Source organism: Triturus cristatus, chromosome 4_1 (genome assembly GCF_964204655.1).
Source record: "Triturus cristatus chromosome 4_1, aTriCri1.1, whole genome shotgun sequence".
Lineage (NCBI taxonomy): Eukaryota > Metazoa > Chordata > Amphibia > Caudata > Salamandridae > Triturus > Triturus cristatus.
The window spans coordinates 981,460,372-981,479,990 of record NC_140585.1 but is presented as its reverse complement, the minus strand read 5'-3'; the positions used below and the strand labels follow the sequence as shown (position 1 = coordinate 981,479,990).

The window sequence follows — 19,619 nt, the reverse complement described above, 5'->3', positions numbered from 1 at the left end:
CGCTTGAAGCTATTCAGTGGTCCGAGTGCTTCCTGAGAATGGGTAACCTGGAGCTTTGATTTAAACGCGGCAGCCCAGCCGCGAGGAGTGCACCACCCCGCGTATTACAGGGGGCCACAATCGGTGGATATATCGAGCCGTGACTGTGGGGCCACTGTTACGGATTGAGGACAGGTCGCTGTAGCAGGAATATGGTGTGCAACCATTCAGGATGTTAATGGCAACTACCAATCCCAGCATGCACGGCACAGGTTTCATTTGGACTGCCCAACGGGGCGTGCCATAACGCATGATAAATACTGGGATATGCGGCACCTGCTCACCTTGAAACCGCCACGCCTCTGAAGAAGAAATCTATTTCGAAACGCGTCAGGCAGACGGAGAAGCTGCTTTCTAAGACTGAACAGGGACTCTGCCCGTACCAATAAAACGCTTGAAGCTATTCAGTGGTCCGAGTGCTTCCTGAGAATGGGTAACCTGGAGCTTTGATTTAAACGCGGCAGCCCAGCCGCGAGGAGTGCACCACCCCGCGTATTACAGGGGGCCACAATCGGTGGATATATCGAGCCGTGACTGTGGGGCCACTGTTACGGATTGAGGACAGGTCGCTGTAGCAGGAATATGATGTGCAACCATTCAGGATGTTAATGGCAACTACCAATCCCAGCATGCACGGCACAGGTTTCATTTGGACTGCCCAACGGGGCGTGCCATAACGCATGATAAATACTGGGATATGCGGCGCCTGCTCACCTTGAAACCGCTACGCCTCTGAAGAAGAAATCTATTTCGAAACGCGTCAGGCAGACGGAGAAGCTGCTTTCTAAGACTGAACAGGGACTCTGCCCGTACCAATAAAACGCTTGAAGCTATTCAGTGGTCCGAGTGCTTCCTGAGAATGGGTAACCTGGAGCTTTGATATATATATATATATATATATATATATATATATATATATTATCTACTGGCGGTCGCCAGTAGATAGTTATAGTTAGGACCGTGTTTCCATGGGAAATCAGAAAATTCTATTTTGAATACCTTTGGCGCCGGTTGACGAATCCTCGCGAAATTTTCAAAACTAATGGGGAGCTCCGCTCAGCTCCTACCCTGAAAGTCTCGGGGAGATTCGTCAAGCGGGGGCCGAGAAAAAGGGGGGTCCCAAAACACGTTTTCCCCATGCATTTTCCCAACAGAATTACTTGAAATTTGGCAAAGGGGTAGTCCTCAGGTCAGGGAAGTGCCTTTTGCATATCTGGAGTCAATCTGTTCAGTATTTCCTGAGAAAATTGCATTTAAAAGCATATACATATCTATAAGTGCGCACCGTGCGCGCACCCTAATGTGCGCGAGCGTAATTCTGATTGGTTGTTTGATGTCAGTCAACATTCGAATCGGTCAAAATCAGGAAGTGTCGGCCGCCATTTTGTCTGTCGCACTGATAAGGAAAGGTGGAAAAAAGGTGGAAAACGTGAAAAGGGGGCAGGGAAGAGAGTTTCTGACCCCCTAGCCTTAGTCAGGGGGTCACAGAAGGACCCCCAAGGGTGAAAAAAACATTTTATTTATTTTTAAAAAAATCGCGGGGTACGCGCGCGCACGCTGTGCGTAGCGCACGGTGCGTGCACGGTGAGCGCACGGTGAAAAACCTTAAACATTTTTTTATTAATAAATACATAACTTAGCATTTAAAAAAACGTACAAATTCACTTAAAAAACCATAGGTTTCACACACGTTATAGTTAGGAATTAGCATTTAAAAAACCTTGCAAATTCACTTTAAAAACCATAGGTTTCACACAGGTTATAGTTAGGTGGACATTTCACTCGTAAAAAACCAATGAAATTCCCCCGTTATAGTTAGTTCAGATAACTATAACTCGCGCAACCGCCACTCTATCACAAGGATGATGTCATCAGTGATGTCATGAATGATGCCACTGACCATGTCATAAGTGATGTAATATGTGACGTCATGAGCAGTGGATTGCGGGCGCGCGAGTTATAGTTATCTGAACTAACTATAACGGGGGAATTTCATTGGTTTTTTACGAGTGAAATGTCCACCTAACTATAACCTGTGTGAAACCTATGGCTTTTTAAGTGAATTTGCAAGGTTTTTTAAATGCTAATTCCTAACTATAACGTGTGTGAAACCTATGGTTTTTTAAGTGAATATATATATATATATATATATAAGTATATAAATATATATATGTATATATTCACTGAAAAAAGGTTAAAGTATCACTAACCAGTTATAGTTGGCAGTCCTAACTATAACTTGCGTCCCCGCCATTCGCTGCTTATGACCTCACATATGACACCACTCATTACATGTTCTATGACATAATTTATGACATCACTCATGACATTTCAAATGACATCACTCATGACATTAATGATGACATCATCGAATGAGTGTGTTAGTTTATTTCATAGTTTACATAGTGGAAGGTAAGTACCATGTTATTTGTCTGCCTAATATTATACGGCATGGGTCCAGCTAATGGGTGTACATGTTTACAAAAGACATCTGCTCCTAAAGCACCATAGGTGTGTAGAGGTATTGAACACGTCTATGTGCAGGTGACAGTTGATTTTAATGTTATCACTGACATATTCAACTAACTATAATATTACCTCAATGTTTGGTTTTATCAGTGAATTTCTAAGTTTAAAAAAATTAAAAAACCCTTTTTATCACACCTGACTGTAATGTTACTTTAACCTTTGTTTTTTCAGTGAATTTCTAGGCTTTTTTTACCACAAAGTAATACATATGTGAATGCAACCCCCCTGGCCCCAGAGATCCCATCACCCAGGGCCCAGCACATTTTAAGGGGGATGGGGGCACGTGGCCCGCTTCCTGGGCTGATTTAGCGCCAGGCACCCCAGGGCCCATCATCTTTGTTTGGGGGAGGGTGGCATGTGGCCCCCTTCCCGGGCCAATTTAATCCATGAAGAACCCATCTCCTGGGGCCCAGCACCATTAGGAATGGGGAGGTAGGCACACGGTCCCCCTCTCCAGACCAATTTCAGCCACGGAGACCCCATCCACCGGGCCTGGCATTAATATTAGGGGGCGGGGGGCACACTGCTCCCCACCGCAGGCCGATTTTGGTCCAGGGGACCCCATCACCTGGGGCCCGGCATAATTGTGAAAGGGAGGGGGCATGTGGCCCCATCACTGGGCCAACTTAAGCCCTGGGGACCCCATTCCCAGGGCCCGACACCTTAAAGGTGGGTGCCCTGGCACCCATTCATGGCACCAACCATACTGTCGTTGAAGGCCCTCACCGGCTTACAGCATCCAGGGTAGCCATCATTGCTCCCGCCCAGAGGGAGCAGATAATAATACTGCTCCCTGCAGGCGGTAGCGATATTTAGATCTGCTTTCTCGACCGCATCACTGCGGCGGGAGAAAAAGATCTGAAATCCGCTTCCAGCGGGTGGGAGCATTTTTGAAGCTCCTGCCAGCTGTGAGTGGACTTGGTGTTTGCTTCTGCTTGACGGGAGATTTAAAAATGCTCCTGACAACCAAGAGCAAACACAGGTTTCCCTGCCTGTAATGCTGCGGGCAGGGAAACTACTGTGTCTTAATATGAATCACCCCGGGAGTGGGCTTCCCAGGGCCTTTTAAAGCTCGGGGAGAGGTTCTGAATGACCCTCCTTCCCATACAAATTGTTTTTGGTCCCGGGGATGGGTTGCCCATGGCCTCTGGAGACTTGGGGAGGGGCACCATGAATAAATGCGGTCCCGCTGTAATTTTTTTCCTGAACTCTCAAGAGTCTTGCAGGATCACAGTATTTTTTGCCATTTTATTTTCTTTATTTGTTTGATTGGTGGTCCCTTTAGGTCTCCCATGTGGTCCAGGGGGTTGGGGTATCTGTACTGTGCCCTGTATATTTTTTTAAGAACTTCAGGACAGGGGACTAAGTCCCCAAGTTCTGTAATGGCTGCTAGTAACCTTTTCTCATGTTGCTGGCAGCCAATCAGCGCACTCGCTCTTGTGGGAGTCTGACTTCCATAGGAGTGAGATGGACCAAGGGAAATAAGTGTCCCTGGGCCAATCAGATTGCTCTATTTTCAAACTGACGCTCCTATAAGAGTCTCTAAGACTCGCAAGCCCAACTGCCAAATTATACAATTATTTTTGACCCATAATATCTTATAAGTACTGAACAGATTTACACCAAATCACAAAAAGCACAATCTGTGGACATCAATTCCGTTCAGCAGTTTTTGCTGCAACCTGTATTAAAGAAGTCTATGGAAAATGCATGGGGATTTTGTGTTTTGGGACCCTCCTTTTTTCTTGGCCCCCGACGTATCACCCTGAAATTTTCCAGGAAGGAACTGAGGAGGATTAACTTTTTTGGGGGGTAAAGTTTCATGAAGATTCATTAAACAGGGCCAAAGGTATTCGCAAACCCAAAAATGCTGCATCTCTGGAAAAGCAGACAAACTATAACTACCTCGTGAGTGGGTGCATGGTAAGAGGTGTGTGAGTGCACGATGAGCAGTCAGTGTTCGTGGTGAGAGTACAGGTTGAGAGGCATGTGAGCAGTCATAGGAATGAGAACATGGTAAGCAATGTGAAGCATGGTGAGAGTTGTATGAGTGCAGGGTCAGAGTTATGGGAGTGCAGAGTGAGCAGTGTGTGAGTGTAGCATGATGAATAACTGTGTGGAGGTTAGGCAATATCAGTGCAGGGTGAGAGGTGTGTGAGTGTGCCAGGTGAGCATTGCTTGAGTGCAGTGTGATTGTTGTGCATGGTGAGAAGTGTGTAACAGTGATAGGTGAGCAGTATGTGTTTGCAAGGTGAGCGCTGTCTGTGTGCATAGTGAATGGTGTATCTGTGAGTGGGGAAGTGATGTGTAAAGATAGGGTGTGGTATGTGAGGGCAGAGTGAGTGCTTTGAGAGGTGCATAAGTGGTGTGTGAAAGAAGGGTGAGTGATGTCTGAGTGCAGGGTGTGTGATGTATGGGTGTAAGCTAAGTGGTGTGTGAGTGGATAGTGGGTCATGTGTGAGTGCAAAGTGAATCACGTGAGATTGCAAGGTGAGTGGTACATGAGTACAAGGTGAAATGCATGTGAAAAGTGTGTGAGAGCTGGCTGAGCAATGTCTTACTAAAGGGTGAGGGTGCAGCATGACAGGTGTCTGAGTGCCAATTGAGTGGTGTCTGAATGAGGGGTGAGTAGTATGTGAGTTCAAAGTGAGTGCTTGTGTGCTGGATGAGTGGTGTGTGATCATGTGTGATCAACAGAGTGTAGCCAGTGTGAGTAGAGAGAATATCTGCTGAGCAGTATGTGAGTGTGCAGGGTGAGAGGTAAGTATGCAGGGTGTGTAGGGTGAGTGGACAGCATTAGAGGTGTGTTAATTTGCAAGTGCAGGGTGATACGTATGTAAGGAGTGTGAGTGCAGGGTGAGCAATGTGACTGCAATGGTGATAAGTGTGTGAGTGCAGGGTGAGAGGTGTGCTAGTAGTGTTTTGAGTGCAGGATGAGTGGTTTCTTGAATGCATGGTGATCTGTGTCTTGAGCGCAGGGAAAGTGGCGTCTATGTGCAGGTGGAGTAGTGCATGTTGCTTGATAAGCAGTGTTTGACTTCAGGGTGAGCAATGCGTGAGTATGCAGGTTGAGTGGTATGTGAGTCAGGTGAACAGTTAGTGTGAATGGTTTATTAGTGGTGAGTGAGTGCAGGTTTAGGGGTATGTCAGCAGACTGTGAGTACAGGATGAGATGAGCGAGTGCAGGGTGAAAGGTAAATGAGTTTACAGGATGAGTGGCAGGTGTAGAGTGAGTAGTGTGTGAGGGCAGGGTGAGAGGTGTGTGTGTGTAGCGGGTAAGAAGTGGTAAGTGAATGGTGAGCAGTCACCATAAGTGGTGTTTTAATGGTCCGGTGAATGAGCAATGTATGACTGCAAGGTGTGTAGTGTCTGGGTGCAGGGTGAGCGGTTGGTGAGTAAGAAAACAAGGTACCTGGTGTTTCACTACAGGGTGAGTGAAGGGTGAATGGTGGGTGCAAGGTGTATGAGTGCCAGTGAGGCGGTTTGTGAGTGCAGGGTGAGTGGCATGCTTGTATGATTGCTTGTTGAGAGATGGGTCTGTTTAACTACATGGTATGTGAATGCAACTTTGGTGAGTGCAGGGTACACACATTAAAGCAATACCTATTGGCATTTACACAGCTTGTTCTGTATGGAAATATGTGTCATCTATGGAAATACAATACATCTTTCAAGTGTAGTATGCTAACTTGGGGAGAGGATGTGGCCTAATGGCTAGAGCGGTGGACTTGAAGCTGGGGAACCAGGTTCAAGACTCAGCAGGGATGCTCAACATCCTGTGATTCTGGGCAAATCACTTAGTCTCCCTGTACCTTCCAAAAATTAATGCGTCCGTCTGTTACATAACTGGTGCTGATGTAAAGTGCTCTGATACCTTCGGGTCAAGTTCGCGCTATAGAAAACGCTATAGAAAACTCTAAAAAAAACATGCTATGTCAATTAAAAAAAAATAAACTTTCATGTTTTCTATTTTACAGTGACTGGATTTAATCTTTGGGGCGCAGTGGTTATAACCGGAGCAGTTTGTACGTTCTATTGTGCACTGGTATGTTACTAAATTACCTGAAACAGAATTGATCTTTCACAGTGGGCTTTAATAGAAAAAATTTTAGGACACTGAAGCAGAAAAGTCAAACAGAAGAATAGGGAAGAAAACCATCAAATCAGGAGCAGAGAACTGCGATAGACAAGAATGTAATAGAATCACGAGCAAGGGGTGAATATAATAGGTCTGTTTACCAGCAAACAGTTGTATGCAAGACCTAAACATGTATCTTCTTCTACCAGTGAAAGACTTGATACCCCTGGCAGGTAATCATATCTGTTGAAGCCTCTGAATAACCCATTGGACCCAGTGAGGTACGGGGAATCAATTGCCAGATAACGATTGTTTGGCAGCACGAGTGGCTTCATCAATGATGTATGTATCACTTCTGTTAGCTTCTTACTGTATGTCAGGCTGAACCCGCATCAGCCTGTTTGATAATGGACTGCATGAAGACACTTATTGCAGATCCTTCCAGGGTATTTCTCAGGTAAGAGTAGATTACACTGTAATCTTCTTATTATAGAGAAGTAGATTCTTTTGAATTTTTTCACCTTAGTGCTTTAAAGTGTATATAGAAAGACCCTAGATGTATTTTGAGATCTTGGCTATCTCTCCAGAAATACAGTGGGGCTCTAATATCTCACAAATCTGATGTTGGGTAGTGAATGATCTTGTCACACATGTTTGAAGCATGCTAAAAGCCATTATGATTCATATTTGCACCTCGTCGAGGGGATTATTCTAGTCCAGTGATACCTAATCTTTTGACTTCTGTGAAGTCCAGGGAAACCGACGGAATCATTATTGGAGTCAAGGGACCCCCACTGAGTCATTACTAGGAGCCGGGGAGCCCAGCACAAGGAATTTCAATGATGTGAACTTCAAAACAATATACAAAATTACAGAAACAAGCATTCATTAAACAAATACACAAATGATTAAATATTTATTTAATTCACAATCAAATGTAAAAAAATCTAAATGTTCATTTTTATTGGGAGGTTGTGGCTTTTCTACATTCAACTGAGGCCACCTATCATCCATAGTGTATTCTGTTTGAAGCATCTGCTCTGCTCCCATGAATCAATCTGAGGACAGCAACTTCATTTTTAGTCTTCAGTTGCAAATTCCTTTCACATTTACTTAACGTTTTAAAATGTTCAAGTCTTTATTTACAAACACTTCATTATTATTAATACATTAATATGAATATTATGTTCATAACATATAATATTACTAATATGTCACATCAATTTTCAAAGCTGTCGTGGATCTCAATAGTTGTCGCGGACCCTTATGGGTCCCCGGACCACAGGTTAAGAACCACTGCCCTAGTCAATTGCATTTTATAAAATAAAATGAAACAACAGTAATGCATGGTTGACCATGCATAAACAATAGGTGAAAAATGACATTTATTCCTAAAAATCATCACAATAATCATCAGAATCATCATTCATCAAATATAATTACAATTAATTCAGCAAGTATAAAAAATACTCCAGTTTTATAGGGGTACCTTAGAAGCTAAAATGCTGCACATCTTGTATGGGGGGCTAGGAGAACACACACAAAATATTTGCAGTTAGCTATTTTAATATTCCCACTATTTTGTTTCCTCAAGTTAGTTCTGATGACATGCATAAGTTGTAATTGCATTTTATTTCATGTATTTGATAGTATTAATTAAAAAGGATGAAGTACTTTGCTGACATAAAAATATAGATACAAAAATTTAATCATTCTTCTTAATTAAACGTTTTAAGCTTAACATACATCATGGAAAATGACCTTAGAAAATTGAAATTTGCAATTTTTGACAACTTTAATAATATCAAGTGTAAGTCAGGTTAAAAGTATTTAGCTTCTTAGATTTTAAATATGGTCTGTTTTGCAGAACATATCATTCACAAATATGGCTTTGTTCAACCTTCTCCTCTTCTGAAACATTTAGGCAAATGCCTGAGAATACAGGAGTAAAATATGTTTTTTTTATAATTCATTTTATAAATAAACAGTGGTAAATTATCTCAAAACATTTTCACGTTCTTGTTCAGTCTAATGTGATGAGCCTATAGTGTTAGTCTCACAAAGTGCAAAAAGAGGTCTTTGTATTGCGTATAGATACATATCACACTGCTGCCAAGTTTATAGTACTCCATTTCACAACCTCAGAATGAGGGAAAGCGGAGTTAGCATTGCTAGGTTGCAACCCTGTGCCCTACACATTAATGTTGTAAGCCATCTTTGTATCTTGTTACTAGTTTGCTTTCTACAACATTTGCATGCAACATATGCTGTGAAGGCAAGCTGAAAACAATTCCACAATAATAACCTCTTCTGCAAAGATGAATTGATTTATGAACACTTATGATAACTTAAAACATTTTCTTTTTTATAGGGTGGCTTGAAAGCTGTGGTTTGGACTGATGTGTTTCAGATAGTAATCATGGTGGCCGGATTTGTAGCTGTTATTGCAAGGGCTGTGGTGGTTCAGGGAGGGATTCACCACATAATAGACGATTCTTACGAAGGTGGAAGATTAAACTTTTGGAAGTAAGTCTTGTATTCCATCAAATATAATAACTGTGAGACACATTACCTGTATATAAACAAAGAGAAGTAACATATTTTTGTATTTCAACAGAGTTAAGGGTATTGAGAGTCTACAACATCCTTGTTTCTTTGCAAATTGTGACACCATATGAAAGATATGCTTCTGAAAACAGGCACTTTTCTGTCTCTTTCCTGAATCCATGCTCAAAACTTAAGAAAACTGAGGCTTTTATTATAGGCTGTCGTTTTTTCATTTATAGTAATTTCAGATTCATGCATCGGTGACGTTCCTGCCTCAGTCAAGCATGCTATGTTGATTCCAATGCTAAACAAACCCAAATCAATACACAAATCTGAAAATACTTCACAATATGGCAGCATGGGCAAAATATACTTTAAACAGCTGTACTCGACTTCTTAATGCATTTGCCTGTTTGCCTCCATGAGGATTAGTTATTACTCATCACGTCAATGGTCCTTTGGGTCACAATCAATCAATCACCTTTACCTAAGCATTCTAGGAAAGCCATTTTTGGGGGAACTTGGTGCCTTTCTTAATATTGATTCCAGAAATTCCCAGCTCGGCAGGTTAACTACCTTCTCAGCATTTAGAAAGAGTAAGGCTACTGAAGAGTAGATTTTTTTCAAAAATGTATTACCTATAAAAGATAATACCTATTGGAAGATACCAGCATGTGATGGACAAGACCCAGTTTGATAAAAGTGAATGACTTTGTAAATTATATTGGACAACCTGTTAGATAATATCTTCATAACTTGTTTTAGTTATCTTCTGCGATTGCAACATAATCATGATCTTGGACACAAGCTCAGACCCAAACAATTTACATAATTGATTGTCCTATGTGGGTCTTAGTTGAAAGGAGAGACTTGATGACTGATTACACTACCTCCATAGTGAACCCCTATAGTGACCTTTGCAATTGAAGACAAACTGTCTTCTTCTGTAATCTAATCAACTTTGACATTTTGTAAAAAACTATTCTGCCTTATAAGCTTGAGGATGGAGTACTTGCTTTTTGAATGAAGATAGAATTACAAAAATGTCTCCTTTCTCCTCTGAAGTCTACAGTGCTTCACCAGAATCAAGTTTAGCAACTTTCTTAACCTAAATTGAGTATTACATGATAGTGGCTTCCATAAAGGTACAGATTATCAATAATACATAAAACATCCAGAGTATAGCCGCAATAGTTCCTCGTTCATCATCTGTCATAATATACAAATACAATGTAAAAAAGGATACAACATGCATAAAAGGGATCTTCTCAAAGTGCTTTATGCTTCCAAGACAATGCTACCGTACATTATTCAGAACGTACGTGAATGCAGATAACAGACAGCAACTTCATCAAGATGAATTGAACTTCTAAAATGTACAGTGGCCCATAAAAAAGAACTTACATAAAAACATGTTTCGTCATCATAAAACTGTTTTTAAAAAAGTGCAATGTTTCTTTTTGAATACTGATTTATGGTCTGTACATTATGTTATAATTGGTCATGCTCTGACTGTGCCAATATAGCCTCAAGATATTTTAGTTCTGCCAATTCTTTTTGCCATTTTGTTGCAGTTAAGGGAAACCTTAACATTCTCAAATGTGCTTTAAATGAATCCAACAATATTTGTGCTCATATGGTCCTCCAAGGAAATTAAGGCATTCAATCATAATTTACCGACATGTTTGAAGCTGTAAGGGGTCTGTCAAAAGGCAAATGTAAGTTCTCCCGCATTCAGACCTATTTTGTATTTGGAGGTTATCCTCTCAAATCATGTAAACTGTTTGACCTGGCCCTTTCTGTGGGACCGTTTCAGATTTCTGCCTTCCTTTGCTGAAACCATTGTTGTTGGCTTTTAAGAATCTGTGCACTTTTCCCTGCTAATCACTGGTAAAATACTTGTGCTCTCTCTTCCTAAACATAAAAAATGGGGTACACATTATTGGCACATTTAGTTTACTTATAAGTCTCTTGTAAAATGTGCTACATGTATACTGTAAATTGAATGCCCATTACGGGGCAGCAGCAGTCATTGTGCCACCCACTATAAAATATGTCTCAGGCCTGCTGCTGCAGCCTTTGTGTGCAGTCTTAAACTGCCGTTTTGCCCTGGCAAAATAAATCTTTTTTCCAAGGCTAAACCTTCTTTTACAAATCTTATAAGTGATCCCTAATATATGCTCTAAAGGTTTATGTCAGGGTGCATTGTATTTAAAAAGTAGGACATTTGGGTGTGAAACACTCCTAAAGACATTTTGCACTGCTGTAAGTATGTTTCTGATCTATTAACACTAGATTACCATTTTACCTTTCATAAGTGGTAACTTTAAATTGGGAGCAGGTAGAGATATGCTGTTAAAATTCAAAAGAATGCTAATTAAAAATGGTGACGTAGGATTTTAAGTTAACCTTCTGAAAACTCCACTGTAAGAATGTTGGCATTTTCTTGTCCCAACCAACTGTGCCTTCTGGCAGTATTCTGGGTCACATTACTGTGATTGACTCTGCTGTTGATGCTTATATATTGCTTTCAAACAGTGAGACAAAAGGGGATTAGGTGTAGACATTATGGGCCAACCTGGAGGATGACTGGGGAGGGGCTGTATACCGTCCTATTTACACTTCAAAGTACTTTGCCACAGCACACACAAAGGAACCTGGTCCCAGGCCTGACCTGTCTTTTGTCATCCCTAGACAGTTTGGAGCCTTCACCAGGGAATGGAAAATAACTTTCCAGAACCAGTGTAGGTCAGGGAATTCCCCACGCAAAGGCTGACACCAGGTATAAATATTTGACCTCCAGAGCCACTCATTAGAACCCTTCTGGACCTGTAGAAGTTTCGGAAAAAAGACTGCCCTGCTCCCAGAGAACCATCCTGCTGCTTGCAAGATGGCCTAGCTGTATGAAGAAGGAAGATTAGACGCCTTGCCTTAATCCAAGGCTACCCAGAGTGACTTCAAGGGTCATTTGTCTGACCTCCTGTGTGAGCTGTTGGGACACAACAAGCTTCAGAGGCCTCCCTGTAACTGCCAGCGGCACATGGACCTGCCTGGACCTGCACCCTTTCTCATCTCTATCATTCAAGTTTTTTACTAAGACAACAAAACTTGAGTTGACACTGAACACCACATATACAAATTGTTAACAGTCAGGGCAATCATTTTATTTTTCATCATTACTTATTGGTATTATGAGTTAGGTGCAAAGACATTTTTTGAATTATTTAAATATTCAAATGATAAAGTCACAGAGCATACACACATTTGTATTTTAATATTTACTTCCAGCAATGCTCTAATGACAGATGAATCCCTATGGACAATGATGACAATGCTAAATATAAAACACAAGTAAAATGTCAGCATTGTGCTGCAGTTTCCAAAGTCTGCTCTTGTTCAAGAGGTGCTTTAGGTTTGGCTTGACAGCTCTGCTGTGTGCCCAACCTGTTGTTGTTGGCTCTTCGAAGTATAAGTTGAGTGGACATTGGCTACTGCCAAAGGAGTATTTCACTGTCACCTGTGTAATAGGCTGTTTGGCGTATCATTCCACCTCCTTTGGAGTGATTGCATTACAATGCATCAGGGACTATATTACACCTCAAATAACATTAAATTGTCACATTGAGCGGCAGTGGTGTTTCCCAGGCCGGGCTCTCCTTGATGAGCTTTTTCACTCTGAAGTACGCGAGGCCATTGAGGACTACTTTGATATCAACACTGGCTCGGTAGACACCTGGTCGTGCTATGTGAGGGATTCAAGGCATACATAAGAGGTGTTTGAATCGCCAAGCATTCGGGGGTGCTTAAAGCTCTCTGTACTACACTCATGCGATTGGTGTGCGACCTCACTGACCTTGACAGTTTGACAAGACATACCCCCAGCCCTGAGGTGGTGGGTCGGCGCTTGACTCTTCTCACTGAATACCGAGATGCAGCTGACCGCGAGATCCTCTTCCTGGGTAAATATTAAACCACTCGGCGATACGGTGAGGGTGAGCGTCCCGGTCGTGTACTGGCCCAGATGCTATGGCCTCCCTACAGTAAGGCCTCTGTTATCGAGCTGCACTCTTCCACTAACCAGACTCTCAGGGACACCATGGAAATCAGAGATGAATTCCTGGCCTACTTTACCTCTCTCTACACTACTAAACTGGGGCAAGATCTTATGGCACAGGAGTCCTATCTATTGGAAATCGCGCTTGTCTATCTAGAGAAGGACATGCAGGATTTCATGGCGGAGCCAATCACCGAGGCTGAAGTACTTGGTACCATCAACGCACTCCATTGCTCCACCGCCTCCGGGCTGGATGGCTTTACAGGGGAATTCTACAAGGCCTATAATTACTTATTGACGCCGCAACTAATCGAGGTGTAAGCAGAGGCCCTCGAGAATCAGATGCTGCCCCCCACACTTCGTGAAGCTGTTGTTATACTCCTCCCCAAGCCTGGAAAAGACCCATCCTTCTGCGGATCCTACAGACCTCTGTCCCTACTTAATTTGGATTATAAAATCCTCGCTAAAATTGTTGCTAATCGCTTGTCCCAATTGATGGAATTTATTATTTCTCCAGTACAATCTTGCTTTGTCCCACAACGTTTGACTTCTCTGATCCTTCGGATACTGTTCTCAGTCCTTCCCAGGATCAGCCCAGAGGTTCCCGCTGCTGCAATACTACTGGACACTGCGAAGGCCTTTGACACCTTAGAATGGCCTTTCTTCATGTCAGTCATGCGTCGCATGGGTATGCCAGTGGGATTCCTAGCCAGACCTGCATTGCTTTATAGCCATCCCATGGCGAGACTTTGCCTAAACAGCACACTTTCCCGATCTTTTCCTCTATGTCACGGCACGCGCCAGGGGTACCCTCTATCGCCTTTATTATTTATTCTTGCCATGGACCCCTTAATTCGCCACTTCCAGAAAAAACATCTGCAGCGGGGTGTACAATTCAATACCGGCACAGTCCCCCTTCTGGTCTCGCTGTATGCAGATGACACTATCTTGTACATATGCGAACCCCAAATGAATTTGGAGCAACTCATTAGAGAGATACTCCATTTTGGGCAGCACTCTGGCCTGGGCATCAATTGGCGCAAGTCGGTCATCTTCCACTTAGCCCCCTGTACAGTCCAATGCACATGTGAATTCCCTCTCAAGTGGTGGGCTGACTCCGTCAAATATTTAGGCATCCACGTCCATTTGGACACCGACCAGATTACCTGCCTCAAATATGGCCAGGCATTCTGTACACTTGAGGCCCAGGTGGAAAGATGGCTGCGACTGCCATTGTCTATCGGTGTCAGGGTTGCTATTATCAAAATGGTAGTGCTCCCCAAATTCTTATGCCTATTTCACAATATTCCCATTCCCCTCCTGAACAGTTTCTTTTCAAAGCTACAATCGCACCTCACTCGATTGGTTTGCGGGGGTAAACAGGCACGAGATCGCTGGCAGGGTCTCACTTTACCCTGTGAAAGGGGTGGGTGCGGAGTGCCGAATTTTTACCTATATATAGGTGCCAATTACGATCCGGTAAAAAAATTCCCCATGCGACTCGTATCCGGTCTTTTTACCGTACGAATCGTACAAGTGCCGTACGAACTGGCAATCACGATTCGCATGGGAAAAAGACCATACGAATCGCATTGGGAATAATTCCCCACACGTCCTCGGGTCGGAAAAAGTGTCCGACACGTCCTCGGACGATTTACCGTACAAACGTGAAAAGCGAAGTCCGACCGGGGAATCACGATCCGTCCCGGGCGTCCGAATGTACAACCGTATGGTTAAAAGACCGTCCGCACCGAACCCCTATAACAACCATGGAGACGTCCAAACAGGTGCCCGGTACGTGCCGTACCCCCCCCCCCCAGCCCCCGCATGTACGCGTCGAACCCCCCCCCAGGCCCCGCATGTACGCGTCGAACCCCCCCCAGCCCCCGCATGTACGCGCCGCATCCCCCCCAGCCCCCGCATGTACGTGTCGAACCCCCCGTGTATGTACACCCGAGTACGTGTCGAACCCCCCGTGTATGTACACCCGAGTACGTGTCGAACCCCCCCGTGTATGTACACCCGAGTACGTGTCGTACCCCCACCCGTGTATGTACGGTGCGCTACGCGCTGGGAGTACGCACCGTACATACACGGGTGGGGGTACGACTGGAACGTACTCGGGTGTACATACACGGGGGGTTCGACACGTACAGTTCGACACGTACTCGGGTGTACATACACGGGGGGGGTTCGACACGTACTCGGGTGTACATACACGGGGGGGTTTGACACGTACATGCGGGGGCTGGGGGGGGGGGTACGGCGCGTACATGCGGGGGCTGGGGGCTGGGGGGGGTTCGACGCGTACATGCGGGGGCTGGGGGGGGTTTGACGCATACATGCGGGGGCTGGGGGGGGGTTCGACACGTACATGCGGGGACTGGGGGGGGTACGGCGCATACATGCGGGGGCTGGGGGGGGGGTACGGCGCTTACCGGGCCACCTACTCTGGTCGTTTCGCGCCGTACTTCGCATTTCCGGCACTTTTTGGGTGCCGTAAAAATATTGCCGTCCGGACTGCTGTCGGTTCTAATCGTAATTCCTGGGTCGTGAAACGCTGCCTGGAAGCGTCCCGACGTCACGTCGCAGCATTCCCGGATCACATTCGTATGCATATTTTCGTCGGTCGGTGTTTTTTACGATTCGTACGGAAATGGTGTTTCCGTGCGAATCGTAATTCCATGTTTGTAATGTTTTACAACCGGGTACGAGTCGGACGGAGAATACGCTCCGACCGACGGTTCGTACCCGGTTTTTACCGGATCGTAATCGGCACCATAATCTTGTCGCTCAATGCAGCTATGCTTTCGCTTGGTATCATCCAGACGCCAGGATCCCATTCCTTCGCTCGGAAGCGGAGTTCAGTCTTACTGAGCGGCTGTCCACCGTCTTGCCTAATGGGGTGCCCAGAGATCCTAAGGACATGCAGACCATCTCCACTACCAGCTGGGCGTGGGATAAACTTAAACGTTATTCTGGTTCACTGACACTTTACTCCTCAGCTCTCCCTCTTCCCAATGCCCACTGGCTGCCCATAACGGGCGAGAGACTCTTACAGCCTACCCTGTCCAAGTTTGCCATTACAAAACTCAGGGACCTATATCCTGACGGCCATATTTTTCCACAACAGAAGATGGCCGCTTCCGTGATGCCACATTCATGGACAGCTTCCTTCTCAGACAGATCCATTCGGCCTTACGGGCCACGCTTCCTGAATTTCCCTTTGACCCAGTCTCGTTTACTCCACTCTCTCTAATCATTGAGAACATAAGCGGTGTACACCTCATATCGAAGTTATTAGGTCTTGCTCTGGTATGCTGCCAGTCCATGACGATAAGATCTGCAAGGATTGGGAGGGTGATTTGGGCCGCCCCATCACTGATGACCAATGGGCGAAGTGCTGTTCAGTCACGAAAGACGTCTCACTTAACAGTAGATAAAAACTGCTACACTTTAAATTCCTGCGTAGAATTTACATTACACCTGCCAAAGCTCATAGGTTAGATCCAGCCAGACCTCACACCTGCCGCAAATGCGAAGCCCCACACGGAGATTTTGCACACATTACCTGGACCTACCCCGCATTACAGCCTTATTGGGAGAATGTGCATAAAACACTAGGCGACATGATCAAACTGCCACTCATCCCCACACCAGAGATCGCGCTGATGGGTTATGTTGTAAACTTCCCCAAAACTGTTAGGAAATTCTCATCCTTCAGCCTTCTACTAGCTAAAAGGGAAATTGCTATTCACTGGGGTCGTAGATCAGTTCCCACTTTACAGAGCTGGCTGTCTAGTCTGGCTTATTGCAATACCAATAGTGAAGTGTATTCCAGTACACTGCCTAGCACCTCCCATCCCAGGGACATATGGGGTCCCTACAGGTCCTAAGTGGCATGCATTCAGCGCACCTCTGATTCATTTCTGGAACAGGGCTTTGTCCCTGCCGGGGTCGGATAGGCGGTAACGGGGGCCACTACTTCCAGATATCCAGAGCGCCTATTCGCCAAGTTGAGTCGGATTCCCGCCCACGGTAAGGCGGCTCCTATAATGGCTGGGTTTGGATGGGTATATACCTCCACTGATATTCAATGTACGGCTATTTTTAACGGATGGCGGAGGGGCCATGGGACTGTGTTTTTTCTTGATCGTTATTCCACTGGCTGTTGCTGTTTTTCTGATTGACGCAAGCCATGTCAGAATTGATATTGATGTTTGACATTACACTGCATTTGCATCAATTGTAATCTTAAAAAAGTGAACAACTATACTCATGTTGCCACTATGTGTTAAACTGGAAAATAAAGTTATATAAAAAAAAAAGTACATTGAATTGTTACACAATAAATTCTCAGTCATATAGATGTGCTGTATACAGAGAGCAGAATTTTTTTATATTTTGTATTCCACTGCAGCAGTCTTTTTTTAAATGTTTTAGACAGGACTCAAAATGCAAGTCCGACCTATTGGCTCTGTCAGTGCTTACATTGACCTAGTGTAGAGAAAAAAAGAATTCTCTTTACACAGCTTACATTGCTAACACTTACTGGCAATAGGCATTCCACAATGTTCCATTGTTTGATGATATCTGCTTAGGTTTTGAGATCAATTGTGACCACATTTTCCAGATGGCCCTTTAAGGACTATCTGTCTTGTGCTTCATGGCAATATTGGTACAGAAGAAAGTGGTCTGATATGTTTTCCCCATGTCTTGATCCTTTCAAATATTGTTTTGGTCATACACTTAAATAACTTTTCTGTGTAACATTTTCTGTAGTTATAATGCAACCAGTACATTTTTGCTTTTCTGTCCACAGGCAGCACAATTTGGTAACATGAGATGATAAAGAAATAATCCCCAGGATAGTTGGAAAAATGTATAAATTAATTTTAGCATTTTAAGGATAAACCACCAACTTGTAGTATTAAACTGTGTTTGTTCATCTTGCATTTAGCTTCGACCCTCAGCCTTTACAGAGACACACCTTCTGGACGATTGTAGTTGGAGGAACCTTTACCTGGACCAGCATATACGGAGTTAATCAAGCTCAAGTCCAGAGATACGTCTCCTGCAAAACCAGATTCCACGCCAAAATGTAATGTGTACACATCGACTTGCTTTCTTATCTTTATTTCTTTTATGTTGTAACCGTGAGTTTGTATGAATGTCTACATTGACAGCTATAGCACAAACCCTGCTACAAAGCAACATACCACTACACAAAATGAGAGTTTTACAGTGGGTAGTGCAATGGAAGGGGGAAGTGAGGAGGTGCCTTTTTAGCAACATTAGGAATAGAGAATGAAAGAGTGGGCATATTGACCCTCTGCGCTACTTTATGGCAAGTCAGAACTGCCACTAGACAAAACTCTGACTCCCTCTTGCAGGAACAGATATCATAAGAGTTAGATTGACAGGTTTATTGCTAGGTGAAAGCTGGAGGCACAAGAAACTCTGTCACAGGTGTTTTTACATTGTAAGTTATTGCTCAACACAGCGCTGTCCCCTGAAGTCAGAGCCCCCTCCCCAGGTCAGCGCCCAACATGTTGCCTGGTTGTGGGTGTTATAGACTAACTGGGGCATAAGCCTCAACTCCTTAATTGACCTCCTTTGAGCTTAAAAAGCATAACTACAGAAATAAATGACACACAAAGTTCAGATTTCTAACGTGCAGATTTGTAAATATGAATTAATATCTCTGTTTCAGTGAATAGAGATAACTACTTTTCTAATGATTTTGCTATTACCTTTTTCCTTGTATTGAACAGGATATACACTACTTTAGCAGGCTGCTTTTAAAAGTAAATTATATGCAAATTCGACTTTAGAATTAAAGGTACCTCCAAAGTCTCAAACTACCTTATTTTTACGTATGTCACCCCTAGGTGCCCCAGTGATAGGCTGCCTTGTAACTATAAGCAGGGGCATTATAAACAATGTTTTATATGCCCAGGTGAGGGAAAAACAGCTAATTTCGTTTTCCCCATAGTAGCACATGGGCTAAATAGGCTGACATGGGAATACTTTAACCCGTTCCCCGCTCATGACGGAACCACTCCGTCATGAGCCACGGGTGCGCTGTGCTCATGACGGAGTGGTTCCGTCATGCTGCGGCCGTTGGCGGCCGCTCCTCCCACGTGGCGCTAATTCCCCGCCTGTGCGGGCGATTAGCGCAGTGGGTGGAGTCATGACCGAACCACGCCGTCATGAGCACAGCTCACCCGTGACTCATGACGGCGTGGTTCCGTCATGAGCACAGCGGCGCCTTCAACCCCCCCCAAGCCCCCCCAGCGCTGAGGCGAAATTCGCGCCGCAGCGAAGGCATTAATAAAGTATAACTATTGATAGAAGTGAGCTGAAAACATG

General features: G+C 44.1%; 1 protein-coding gene across 1 annotated transcript in view; it reads left to right on the top strand.

Annotated features, from left to right (window-relative positions):
* The window catches only part of LOC146855939 (sodium-coupled monocarboxylate transporter 1-like), a 363,001-nt gene that overhangs the window by 117,086 nt on the left and 226,296 nt on the right, over positions 1-19,619 (top strand). The window contains exons 4-6 of the mRNA XM_085650685.1: positions 6,546-6,613; positions 9,018-9,172; positions 18,208-18,348. Of these exons, the coding sequence (XP_085506811.1) occupies positions 6,546-6,613; positions 9,018-9,172; positions 18,208-18,348 (364 nt within the window). The remainder of the gene's footprint in view (positions 1-6,545; positions 6,614-9,017; positions 9,173-18,207; positions 18,349-19,619) is intronic.